Source organism: Chelonia mydas, chromosome 3 (assembly GCF_015237465.2).
Source record: "Chelonia mydas isolate rCheMyd1 chromosome 3, rCheMyd1.pri.v2, whole genome shotgun sequence".
In the NCBI taxonomy this organism is placed as follows: domain Eukaryota; kingdom Metazoa; phylum Chordata; order Testudines; family Cheloniidae; genus Chelonia; species Chelonia mydas.
In genome coordinates, this window is record NC_057851.1 from 81,713,788 (window position 1) to 81,727,644 (window position 13,857).

General features: G+C 37.9%; 1 protein-coding gene across 2 annotated transcripts in view; it reads left to right on the top strand.

Annotated features, from left to right (window-relative positions):
* The window catches only part of CDC40 (cell division cycle 40), a 52,495-nt gene that overhangs the window by 12,165 nt on the left and 26,473 nt on the right, over positions 1 to 13,857 (top strand). For both annotated transcript variants that reach the window (XM_007057411.4, XM_043542794.1), the window contains exons 3-6: positions 3,254 to 3,383; positions 9,054 to 9,137; positions 11,085 to 11,224; positions 12,077 to 12,173. In XM_007057411.4, the coding sequence (XP_007057473.2) occupies positions 3,254 to 3,383; positions 9,054 to 9,137; positions 11,085 to 11,224; positions 12,077 to 12,173 (451 nt within the window). The remainder of the gene's footprint in view (positions 1 to 3,253; positions 3,384 to 9,053; positions 9,138 to 11,084; positions 11,225 to 12,076; positions 12,174 to 13,857) is intronic.

Here is a 13,857-nt window from a genome sequence, read left to right on the forward strand (position 1 = left end):
TTTTCTATCTTAACTGTTTTTCAGTAGCCTACAAACTATTTGTCTGAAGGATTGAAAGAGATGGTTTAAGCCTTCAAGTTATGTATAAATCTATATATTATTTGAAAACTTCTTAGTGTTATCCAGTATAAGAGTTAATGACACATTTAGACAAATAGAGGCTGTCTGCAGATTGGAAGACAACTCTGCATAAATTTTGCATCAGTTATGCTTTGTTTAGAAAACTTATTGTGCAACCATGTGAGCTAGATGCTATTTTAAACAAAAGCTCGCAATCTGCACTTTAAGTGGGCCAAATAGACAACAGTACTGTCTCAACTTGTGGCTGTTGGTTTGCATAGATGTTTGATTTAAGAAACCCAAGTGGTCTCAAGTGGGACAGGTTCAAGTCTTTCTGATTGGAGCCAGCAAGCACAGCAGTCACAGTTAATGTGTGGCACTTGATTTGCACCTATTAATTAAATACTTTCTCTACCTGGTCCATGGTGACTTCAGGAAAAGTTACTACTTTATCATCTTGGAAAAGAAAATTAAGGCGGGGGATGTGAACTACAAGTGGAGTCCCTGAGACTGGAGAGATACAGAGTTCTCTTACCTTCCTGTAATTATAGACAGAACGGAGCTATAGGCCTCTAACAAGAATTTTAGAAAGACAGGAAATTTTTTAAATGGAATATCACAGTGAAAATAATCGTTCGGTGTTAACTCCTGTCTCGTGTTGCGACTAAGAGCATTATAGGGAGGTAAACTGAGAACACAGTACAGTTCTTTACACGGCATATTGTCGACTTGAGGGAACCACTGCTACAGGAGATCAAGCCTAAGGGGCTGATCCTGGGCTGCATTCAGCATGTGTAAATCCTATTGAGTACATTTGGTGCTGCGTATGTGAAACACATCTCTGAATCTGATCAAAATATTATGGCTACATCCTTTCTTCTTCAAAGGACAGGATAATTTTATGACTAGTAATAATCAAGAGAAGGGTAATCAAATCTTATGCTTCAGTGCTTAAAATCTCATTGCCACGGGTTAGGAAAGAATTTTTTTTTTCCTATGTAATTATTGTGGAATTGGCTGGTGAGTTATGATTGTTTTTTCTTTTCATTGAAGCATCAGCTGTTGGGTATTGCTGGAGACAATATAAGATACAAACTGGATTCATGGCCTGATCTAGTATGGGCAAGCAAGTACAGAATCAGAAATGGTTCTGTTGATATGTACTTGAATTCTGCGCTAAAAGCTTTTATTGGTGTATGACTGGGAATTGAGTATACAAAAAAAAATCTAATGGATTAAATGATTCTCTCTCCTTCTGAAATTCATAAGGAAAAAATAGGTTTTAAGTAAGGGGAGAGAATAGGAAACTTTCTTCAAAGAAGAGGAGGCTTGGTTAATTCTATTATCTGCAGTCTAAAATGTGTCAAATTATTACATTTGAAAACAATTTAATCTTGAGATTGGTATTCAGCACAGGAAAGCACCTTGGGGAATAAGCAACATGTATAAAAGGTAATATACTTAGCTTTAATACATGCAGCTGTCATAGTCTTGAAATCACAACTGCTCAGAGCTGGAAGTTGTTGTTCTTGGGGGGGTTTTTTTGCAAAGTTTGGGGGGTTTTTTTTGCAAAGTTTGGGCCAATTTTGGTATGTATGGCTAATAAGTAGCACAGTCTGTGTTCTCCGAGATAAAATGAAGTAGAATTAAAAAGGGTTTATCAACTGTTCTGAGGCAAGAATATGTAGCCTCTGTAAGATATAATAGTTTAGTGTCTTAAACATTACAACCATAGAGTTTCTCGTTTAATCGATGAATAACAGTAAACCTGTAGCATCACTTTTAGTGGTCAATTTTACATTAAAAAATTGTGTGAGAGATTGCTTTGGTAAATACAGATAAAATATTCAGTTTCTTATTTTTCCTTGGGAATTGGGGAGGAGTGAATAACATGTGAACGGAACATTCATGTGCTATGAGCGTGACATGTTACAGTTCTGGGAGACAGCTCTGCACCATTTCAGTACTGGTGGTCTTGCCATGTATGGGGAATACTTAACCTGTACTCATATGTAAGTATCTAGTTGAGCCTTACCTGTGTTTCATTCTGTTTGCCCAGTCCAGAATGGGCTTGTTTTTGGACACAACACAGGTAGGTGTGTGTGTGTGTGTGTGTGCATACACACACTTCTGTCCTTTATGTGTACCATTGCCTTCTCCTGGATGGAATGTCAGACCTCCTCAAGTGTGTGATCATAGTCCTCAAATGGCTGCAATCTTCAGAGATTACAAAAACATGTACTATTATGCGAACATTCATGTGTCACTGGTTATCAATGTTGGTAGTTATTTTTACTCTGACAGTGGCTAAATTCCCTTCCTTTGTGCTCCAACACAGTGGTGCTCAACTCAAATATTCTGTTCTCCATATTTTGAGAGAGCCCATTGACTTAAATGGAAATCCATTCAGATAGGGCAGAATATACAAATCAAGATCTGCCATGCAGCTCTAAAGAAACTTCTGCTCTTGCATTTCAGCTCTTCCAGCCCAACTCATCACTGCTGTAACTAGACACTATATCCAAATCTGTAAACTCTCCTATATAACTCTCTGTGAAGCATGTGGATACTTCATTTAACCAATATACAAATATAAAATTGTATAGTACTGCACTTTCTTTAGAAAACAGGTGTGTGTTTGTGTATGAATTGTCTATATTCTGTAGTTGTGCAGCTGATCCTGCTGAAATATTATTACATTTTTTCTTTAAGTGATAAAGATTTTACAAGGCAATTTCCATATTGCTACAACAGTTCTCTAGGGCTTGACTTTCAAAAAGGATAATACCATGTGGTTTTAGCTTCCCCTTCCCCCCTTTCCTGTTGTCTTCTGTATGTTTGCCTTTTAATGGGAGTTTTCGCATGTGGAGTAATTTTTTTTTTTTATTGAATTGTCCTTGCCAACAGTGCTGTGGGCAAGAAGCTTCACCGTGAAAATTACTTAATGCATAAAGAAACTCCTGTTCTAAATGGTATATAATATAATGTACAAATATTATTCTGACATATATTCAGAAACAGTAGCCATAAAGGGAAAGTAAGATAAAGCCACTACATACTGCCCTTCTTGAAAGTCACACAGTTCGTTCCCTATAGAACATTATAGATGATTACAAAATACTTAGCAAGAAACTAATTCCTTCTAGAATAGTGTACAACCTTTAAATACTTTCTTTTAATTTTGTTGATGCAGTTTGGGCCAGAAAACCCGTTTAGGACTCAGCAGATGGCTGCACCTAGGAATATGCTTTCTGGATATGCAGAACCAACACATATCAATGATTTCATGTTTGAACAACAGAGAAGAACATTTGCAACTTATGGTAAGACCTACAACTCCTTATATTTAACCTTTGAGGCTGATCTCTGTCTTATACTGTCACATGTGTGGCTGGGCCTGTAACAGACTTACCAAATAATATTAAATGAGAATCTTCACAGTTATAGATCATGGCATTTATTTTGGAAATGTTATTCAGGAATTCCTCTGAAACGTTAATCAAATGCAAGACCTCCTACTGAACCATTTTAATTAAAACCTCCATTAGTTGTGGTTATGTAGAAGATGGAAATTACAATTTCACATTTTAACAAATAGACAAAAAATTATAAGCCTATTGTGGGTAGGTTCTGTCATATGATTCTAACAAAATGTAGCTATCTGAAAGTTAAAAAGGCTACTTACCATAGCAACTGGTTCTTCATGATGGTTGCATATATGGATCCACACTTCCCACCCACCTTCCCCACTTCTTCAGTATTTTGTTCATGATTTCTGAATGAATGGAAGGACATGGATGGGTGGTTGGTGCCAACACCCTTTTTTTAAGTTTTCTGTCTCAGCGGTGTGAGGGTGTATGGCCTCCTAGAGGATGCTTGCTAGAAGCTTTGTGCTCTTGTTAAAGACACTCGTCTCCTTATGCTTGTGGATCCATATGGGCAATTGCCATAGTAACCAATTACTTCATCTCAAAGACCTTTTTTTAGCTTTCAAATAGCTACATTGTGAAAAAGCATAAAGCTTGTTTTAATCCTGTTCAGATTGAAACAGTGCAATAGAAAATGTACAGTATGTAAAAGCAAGTGGATTTCTGAGCTTTTTCAGTACAAAGAATGTGCTGTGTGTCTACATGAAATTTTAACAAGTTTTCTTATACATTTCAGCATACAAGGCTTTTATTTTTTCACTTAACATTTGTTTATAGTTATTAAAAACTTATCAGTTTTTAAAATATAGAGTTTAATTTGGCATGCTTCTGGCCATGTCAACACTAGAGAGCTTACAGTGGCGCTGCTCTAGCGATGCAGCTGTGCTGCTGTGAGATCTCTCATGTAGCTGCTTTATGCTGATGGAAGAGAGCTCTCCCGTCAACCTAAGTAATCAACCCCCAACGAACGGCTCTGTCGGCGGGAGAAGCTCTCTCACCGAGGTAGCGCTGTGCACACTAGTGCTTATGCTGGCGTAAGTTATGTTGCGCAGCGGGGTGGAGTATTCACACCCTTGAGTGACATAAGTGTTAGTGTAGACATAGCCTCTTTCTGATGAAGTATGAGAGTTTGAAGAGCATAAATTATCCACCAGGCAGGTTCTGAAATTTCCACACAAATTATTAAATAATATATAATATTCAGTCCACTGCTGTTTTAAAAGATCTGTGTATGCAGATTTCTCTCTAAATTAAACTGTTATTAAGGCCATGGTCCAGCAATTGATTGCTTGGCACAACAGTCTGTCCACATGCTGAGCCCCATTGACTTCACTGGGGCACTGTGGCCATACAGCAATCTACTTGTGTGCTATCAGTTGCAGGATTGGAACATCAAGGTTTAAATTATGAAAACTAGAGTCAGTGTGAGCCATGTTTACCCAGAAAATCGTGAGGATAAAGTATCAAATTTTAAGTAATTCTTTCAACTGTCATAAATTACCATTTAATGTGTATATCTTCAAATTTTCTTTTTCAGTTTCCTCTTTGGTTTGTTGCTTGTTTCCATATGCACTAGCTACCATTAGTACTATTTTATAAGTGTGATGCTAATTGGGTATGCCTACACTGTGATTCGGTATGTCTACACCTGCAGCACCGAGTCTGAGCCCATGTCAACTGACTCAGGCTCATGGGGCTCGGGCTGTGGAGCTATAAAACTGCAATGTAGACATTTGCGCTTGGGCTGGACCCCAGGCTCTAAGGCCCTTCCCCCTTACAGAGACTCAGAGCCCAGGCTCCAGTCCACGCCCAAACGTCTAGACATACTGCAGTTTTATAGCCGCACAGCCCGAGCCCCATGAGCATAAGTCAGCTTGCCATAGGTCTTGTATTGCAGAGTAGACATACCTATTTTTAAGAGTAACAGAAAATAGTGGCAACCTTGTCCATAGGAGCTTTGTACTGTTCTGGGGTTGGTTCCGTAGGTGTAGGTCTTCTGGAAATGACGGAAGTGAAGCAGCAAAAAAGCTGTGCTAGACTTGGTAAATCAGCAGAACCAGCACGGAAGCATTAGAAGGTTCAATTAGGAGGAGCGGTAAATGAGAATTGTGATTTCTCAGCATATTAGCAAGTTTGTTATGAATTACCTGAAAACATACCAGAATTCTTGAAATGTGTTGCTAAAGTCTCATCGTGCTATTGTCCATAGAAAACTTTATCTTTTAAAAATTGCCTTTCAGTTTTGGGAAGGGAAGATAAAAATTTCTCATGGTAAATTGGATTAGTAGAGGAGCAGAAGTGTGTAGTTGTCTCTATATAAATCTAGGTGGGAAGCAATGTTGCTGACTGATTCTGCTTCAGCATACTGGAAGAATCAGTAAAGTAACCCTGCTTCAAAGTTGCAGGTTTCAAAGGCCTCCAACCTCAGCTGTTAGGGCCCATTTTATTCAATTGTCGTTTGTTTAACCAGTGACTTGTCTCTAGAAATGCAAATTAAGTATATTGTAAGATAGAGGGCCTTGTAGGTGAAATACTTTTGTAAAAGGAAGCAGAGGGAATTGGTGAGGGATTTCTGTGCCTTCCATTTAATCTATTTACTATACTTAGAATTACAATCTTGTTTTATGTGTAATTCTTTAAAATTGAATACTCAGTCAGCTAAAAACCCTGTTTACTATATTGCTTGGCAAACAAAACAAGTAGTTTTGTGGCTCAGAATATTTTCAGTCTACTTTTCTTAAGATAAATACTTAACTTTCCTGTCAGCAATATTCTTTCTGTTCCCATTCTTGGAAGGGACAGGGGCATACTTCTTATACCAGGGGTGGGCAAACTATGGGCTGCGGGCCACATCCAGACCACCAGCCGATTGAATCTGGCCCTCGAACTCCTGCAGGGGAGCGGGGTCTGGGGTTTGCCCCGCTCCCACACTCCAGCCGAGGAGTGGGGCCAGCAGCTGCTCCACGCATGCGTACTGCGGCTCCCAAAAGCAGTGGAATGTCCCCCCTCCGGCTTCTGCGTTTAAGGGAAGCCAGGGGGCTCTCCGCACTGCCCCTTCTGCAAGTGCTGTCCCTGCAGCTCCCATTGGTCGCAGTTCCCAGCCAATGGGAGCTGTGAGGGCAGCACCTGCAGACAGGGCAGCTTGATATTAAAATGAATATGACTTATTTGACGTAGCTTCTTGTTCTCTTTGGCACTAAATAAGTTCTGTTGCTTCAGAGAACCAGGTCTAAGTGGCTAGTTGTTAGACATCTGAATCACTTATTTTCATAAATGTAGTTTGATGCCTATATTTTCAGAAGTGACTAGTGATCTTGGAGGCCTCAGATTTTTGGGTGGCCAACTTGAGATGCCTGAAAGGGGCCTGTTTTTCAGAAAGTGTTGTGTATGTAAAGTCTAAAGGACAAGCAAGACTTGTACATATGTTCACTAAGCACTGTTGCTCAGATCCAGCACCAAACAGGAGTAAGATTTGGCTAGTAATTTTTACAGGGCCCAAGAGTATGAGAAAGTAAGTGTTTCTATCAGTGTGTGCACATAACACTTATTGGAAGTATATTATCCTTGCATTCAAGTGTCACTGTCAAAGTTCAGGTCACTTTGTCTGGCCTGTCAATTGCCAATTCCGCTGGGGTTGTTTAAAATTTCAGTATACAGATCCTTGGAGTTTCATTCTACAAGAGTGATGTAATCTTCTATGAGTGCATCTTTAAAGAGATTTATTTACCTGTAATTGTTCTGTTATGTGCATTAGGCTTGTTTGTGCTTATTTACCCTCAACTTTTTTCAGATATAAGGTGGAGTGGAATTGTGCCTTTCCAATCAACGTCAACATAAAATCGTGATGTCTCTAGTTTTAATGGCAACTGAAGGAAAGATGAGTGTCAGGGCAGGTCATGTAAATGCCTAGCACGCTAACTCATTAGGAGAAAAGGATGCTTTCCGTTGAAACTGCATTTGGAAGTCTGTCAGGCTTCCCATTGTAAAGTAGAAAAGCTTTTCTATAAGAAAAGACACTGAACCAAAGTCAGCCTTGCTTGTAAGTAGGCATGGCTCCCACTGAAGCCTGAATTTGTCTCAGTTGCTCCTTTCAGTGGCTTGCTGTCCCTCCTTCCCACTCCTGAGCAAATGAGTCCCAGAGATGGTGTAAATACAGCTCAAGGACAAATAAACCACTGCATTGATTTTGACATCTATCCAAAGTAGAATCTCTGCTTTAATAACAGAAACCTTATAGCTTAGAGGAGCCCATTAGATGACTGGCTCAGTAACAGCAGACAGTTGTCCTGTAAATCTAATTGGCAATGTCTGTTCAGCTTGATTGTGTCGAACACATGATACTATAACATTTAGATAATTTGTATAACAACTTGGAATAATTTTTACTAAATTATTACACAGGCATGATGGAGCTTCATATTTTATCACAAAGGGATTTATTTATATTTCACTTTCCTATAAAATGCACGTAGACCACCTGGAGGTATAGAGTGCTCTGTAGGGTCAGATCAGAGTTAAAGCACCAAAGCACAAATCTTGATTCCAAAGGCAGATCCGCTGCTTTGCTCTGCTCTTCTGCCGACTCCTCTAGACATTTCAAGAACAATTGACTCTTTCAGTATTTAAAAAAAAAAAAAAAAAAGGCAGACTGGGAGTGTTGCTGATCCAGTGCACTTTCCCTAAGAGAAGGGGGGAATAATTGTGCTGGTGCAGGGATATCCATGGAGAGACTCTAGTGTCATGGTTCTTCTGTGTGGATCCACAAAATGTCAAGTCCTTGGTAGTGCTGTGTAGTGGTGTTTGCACTAGCATTTATCTGCAGATTTTGTTGGTCATCTTCAGTTTCTTGATTTAATTATCTGAATTCTGAGGTCTTATGTGAGTCTTCAAAGGACACTGTCCCATTCAAATATTTAATTAAAATTAATTATATGTCCACAAGGGTGCACTCTTTCTCAGAAAAAATGACATTAGTGATAGTAAATATTCTGTGCACCTATTCCATAGAAACTAGATTTAATTATTTATCTTTACTATAACATTAAAGGTTGTGCCATCTACTTGTGTTCTTCCCACCACAGTCCCAGTTATTTAATGCAATATGTGCTGTCATGTTGCATTTCTTAGAATGTGCGTTCTGTATCAGTGCAGAATGGTACAAATTTAGAAATTAATTTGCTGCTGTAACAGTTCAGTTTAAGGGCTGTTCCTGAGGGTAGCACTCAGTACTTTAGCATATGGCCGATTTCAATAACTTGACCAGTGACTGCTTCAACTTGTAAGAGGTTTGAGCGCTCTGGAAGCAGCATGCTCAGACTCTATGGGAAGCAAGCACCAGGCAATGCTCTGCAGTAAATCCAATAGCTAGGCTGGGAGAAAAGTTGATGGACTTCAGAGCATATCTTATCCAGTCCCTCTTGGCTTAGGAAGATATCTTAAATATAGGGCTTTGAGGAAGATATATTGGGGCAAAGAGAACTGAGAACCAAGAGGAGAATCAGTCACTGAGAACATATGCAGAGCAAAAATTTCAGCTAACAACTGGTATTTTTGCTTTTATTATAGGTTATGCATTAGATCCCTCTCTAGATACTCAGGATGTTGCTACTAAATACATTGGTTCTGTAGAAGAAGCTGAAAAGAATCAAGGTAAGTAATGTCAAATTGGATATAAAACCATTTGGTTTTAATGGCAATCTGTTCTGTTGTGTTTCAGTTTTATAGAAAACAGGCTATCATGAAATGCTAGGAAATATTAACAAAGGTTTGTGATGTGTCAAGAGAGATGCTCCTTAGACCAGAAGTCTAGGATGAAATTTTTTCTTTTTTTTTTTTTTTTTTTAACTCAATAATGAACGGTAGTTTCCCTTCCATGGTCAGGTTAAGAATAGTTTGGGGGGCAGAGGGTGTTTCTCATTGTTTTGGTTTTTTGTTTTTTCCTAGAATATGAATCTTTTTTAATAGTCATCTGATTTTTTCTAACATCAGATTTCAGATTATGATTTCACATTAGAATAGAACATTTTTTTCATATACAAATAGACTTCACAGGTGTGTATTTTTGGAGTTCAATTGAGCTGTGGTGTCATCCTTATTCCATCATGCTCTGAGCTAAAATTGTGTATTCCCTGCATTGCAATAGCTTCTTTAAGTAGGTTAATCAGCTGTATCATAGTACTCAGTGTTATGGGGTAAGCAGATAAATGATGTATACACCAATTTACCTTAACACTTCTGTTCGCAACTTTGTGTTATCAATAGTTAGCAAAATGGAGCTGTTCTCCCGTGACCCCCAAAAAGAAAAACTACTGAAAGGTAGACCAGTGGCAGGATTTTCGTCCGGAGGCAGAAGGGCCTGTAATTACTACTTTGATGTAACATATTAAATGTTTTTAGTTCTAGTAAAGTGGTTTCTTTACATTTGAAATTATGCTCATGTAAACACCTTCTCACAAGTAGTAACATCTTACCCCATATAGCCTGAAATTTGTTCCTGTGTTTAATTAATACATACTGCTGTAGCTTGTTCAGTACGTTATTTTCAAATGTTTTTAAAAGGCATTAACTTCACTTTCTCCTTTAAAATTGAAGTTGAGGATATTAGAGTTCCTTTCACATAACAATTCCATTGGGGAGAAAGGCAGTCAAGATGAAAGTTGTTTTAAAATTAAACTTAACCTGTTACTAATAACATTTGTAGTTAATTTAAAGTTTTTAAAAACTCTAATTTTATTTATAAGGTGTACTGTTTGTTTGCTTTGACATTATACTGGCTTTTTTCCTTTTTACAGGCAGTGTCACTTTCTGATTCATATGCAGTAAATGTTTACGATTTCTGAGTGTATACATTATTTTAAAAATCACTAATATATATCATGATATGAAGGGTTTTGTACAACTTAATGCATAATCTAAACTTTAATGTCTAAAACTCACTGTCACTTTGATTTCCCTCAATATTTTTCTTAATGTTTGTATATTGCAATGTTGAAATTCTGAAAACACAAACTTTACTTTGTAAATGTAAAGAGCATAGCACTCATGGTAGGTTAGTGCATGTGTGCAGCTCTTGTGTGAGACTTGAAAGATGCATGGGATGAAGGGAGGGTGGGCAGATGATTGGGGATTCTAATTATTTCTCTAGTGACTGATCTTGGAAAAAAAATCTGGTGGTGGAATAGGGAAGCTTAGTTTTCAGGAAAGTCAAGATGTCTGGACTCAATTGTTTTCCAAACTTTACAGAGTACAAAGCGTGAAACAATTAAAAATGCCTAGTCACTGTTTCATATGGCTACAAAAGAGTAATGATAAATATGTTTTTGTGGACTTCACATGTATTTTGACTCCTGCATGATTAAGTAACTTATAACAGCCATCCATCATACCTAGAGTCTTACAGCCTACCCATCTTCTCGTTACTTTGGATTAAATTAGCTACATTCATAAGTAGATAAGTAAAGCAGCATTGTGATCCAGAAGAGCTCTTCCCTTCTGTTATCACTTGGTGTTTCTCTACTGAAAATACAGTGACTTGTGTTCTTGAAGTTAAAAGTTGCATAAACGTCAGTGTGTATAGTGTTATGTTTCTTCCTGTAGGTTTAACAGTATTTGAAACAGGACAAAAGAAAATAGAAAAAAGGAAGAAATTTAAAGAAAATGATGCATCTAATATTGATGGCTTCCTGGGACCATGGGCAAAATACGTGGATGAGAAAGAAGTAGCCAAACCCTCAGAAGTAAGCGTTTTTTAAAGTGTATTGGGTAAGAATCGTTAGCAACACAGTGGCATACCATGGCAGAGACCAAGGTATGGAAGAAATCTTGTGACTTCACCGGTATAGGCCAGTGGAGACCAAATGTACTGTGGCAATGATACATTTGAAGGTAGTGCTTTAAGTGCTGTTTGTTTGAAAATTTGGACAGTGGCTTTAGAAGAGATTTTGTATCTTACTTTGTTGGCCTGAGGGTAGCTGCTGTATGATAACAGAAGCAGCTAGGTGAAAAGAATAGTCAAGAAATACTCTTTAGTAGGAAAAAAGACAAGGCTTGCCTCCTTTCAGTCATTGACACTTAGGGCTTGTCCACACATACAGTGCTACAGTGGCACATCTGGTGAAGATGCTCTGTGCCAATGGGAGAGAGCACTCCTGTCAGTATAATAAAACCATCTCTGTGAGAGGAGGTAGCTATGTTGGGGAAGCTCTCCCACTGACACAGCACTATCCACACCAGCACTTATGTCGGTGTAACTTATATCACTCAGGGGAGTGGTTTATTCACACCCCTGAGTGACATAAATTATGCTGATATAAGCTGTAGTGTAGACATAGCCTTTGCTATAGCCTGTAAGCCTGAGTAGAATTAATTGTTTTAAAATTCTTTCTAGAGTGTGTATACCTTTCTAAGCTTTCTGGCTTTGGTTAAAATTTTACTTTTTTAATTGCTTTTTTTCCTATACCGAAAATATTTCAAATATTCATATTTAACAAATACATTAATTCTAGTAAATAATGTTTCAGTTTTGTCTTTTTGTCTTCAGCTTCAGAGTAACTTTTTAAAAAAGTCAAGACCATATTTTGTTTTTCTAGGAAGAGCAGAAAGAATTGGATGAAATAACAGCAAAGAGGCAGAAGAAAGGCAAACATGAAGATGATAAACCTGGAGAGGAGAAGACTATCCTACATGGTAATGCCATTTTAGTCTGCTTTAATTTCTGTTACGTTCATAATCAAGGATAATATCGTGTAACTTCGTGTCAGCTATGCTGGTAGCTATACCATGTGAATCCCATTAGCTCCCATATAGAACTGTAAAAGGAGTTAGATTCTCCTGTAGGCTGTGTCTACACTACAGACTTTTGAAGAGCTGTGAGATCTGACCAGTGTATCTGTGCTGACAGAAGCTCATAGTATGGATGCAGATATACCAGCAAATTTGCATTGTTACAGGTATAGCCTTTGACTTTCATGGGGGGTAGGGAGGGAGACAGTTTTACCTGTACCAAGAGCAGTTGTGCTGGTATAGCTGCATCCATGACAGGACCTATTCTGTACTGGTAAAGCATCCCTAGTATAGACAAAGCCCAAGACAGAGGAACTAGGAGCAGGGGGAGAGAGGTCCTGCAGGGAACAGCCATATTCATGACCAAGCTCAACTGAAATGTTTTTAAATTAACAGAAAAAGAAAACCTCAGTAAGGGGGAAAATTTGAACTAGTGCCAGTTTGTATTGCCAAGAGTAGTGTGGCAATGTCACCTGTTTGTATATTGATTTCAAAAACGCTGGCGGTCACCTTCAAATTGCCATTCATTATTTTACAAAATGAAATCTTTAGGGTTTTGGGTTCTGCCCCATTGCAGATCTAGTACTTCACTAACAAATTTGATGTAAGTTCAGTCGTATGCCTTGATCTTGTATTTGCAAGTAATACTTTGGATTAGAGTTCATGCTGTAACAGATTATATATTAAACATTAGACAGTCATTTAAATTTTGTTCTTAGTCTATTTTATGCCAATTTTCTTGCTGTCATGTTGTGAATAATTGTGTAGCCAAGCAGAGTTGCTGCACATTGAAAGCTTGTATCTTTACATAAGAATAATTAATTAAGGCCTCATCCCAAAGCCTTAAGCAGGCGAAAAACCCAAGCCTTTCAATGACAGTTTGCATACATAGGGCCTTCATGAATAAAATTAAAGAGGGTAACTCATAAACTGGGAATCTTCCTTCATTGGTGCTAATTCCTACCAACAGGAAAATACAGAACTGGAAATTCTTTTCTCAGTCATATAATAGGAAAAGGAAAGAGCTGTATCCCTTACATTTAAGACTTGCTGTATTTGTCATGACCCTGGTATGTCAATAGCGTAACACTCAACAAAGTGAAGAATACAGAACAAATAGACCTGATATTTTGTATCTAGTGATTTTTTCCCCTCTGTTTTCCCAGAGAAAGGTTCAGCAGGGAATAAATGTTAGAACTGCTTGTTCTGTATTCTTCAGCTGTAAATGATAGATTTCTGAAAAAATAAGCTTATGACCAGAAAGTCATCAGTGCTTCTGTTCTCTAACTGTGTATCTTAAATTATTGATAACTTATTCCCATGCAAAAAGACTTCACCTGAAGTTTAAGGTAGAATGGATCTAAAATAGTCAGACATAATTCCTTTAAGGAACACTTCATTGTTCTCAAAACACGAACTTCATGGAAATTCCAAATTAACGTTCCATTGTATTAAATTACCTAAAATATTCAGTAATATGCAAGTAGACAGTTAAGGTCACTCAAACTTAATGTTGCTTCAGAAATGCTCCCATGAGACAATCTAGAAATTAAGAGACACTTATCTTTCCATCGCACAGGTTCATCTC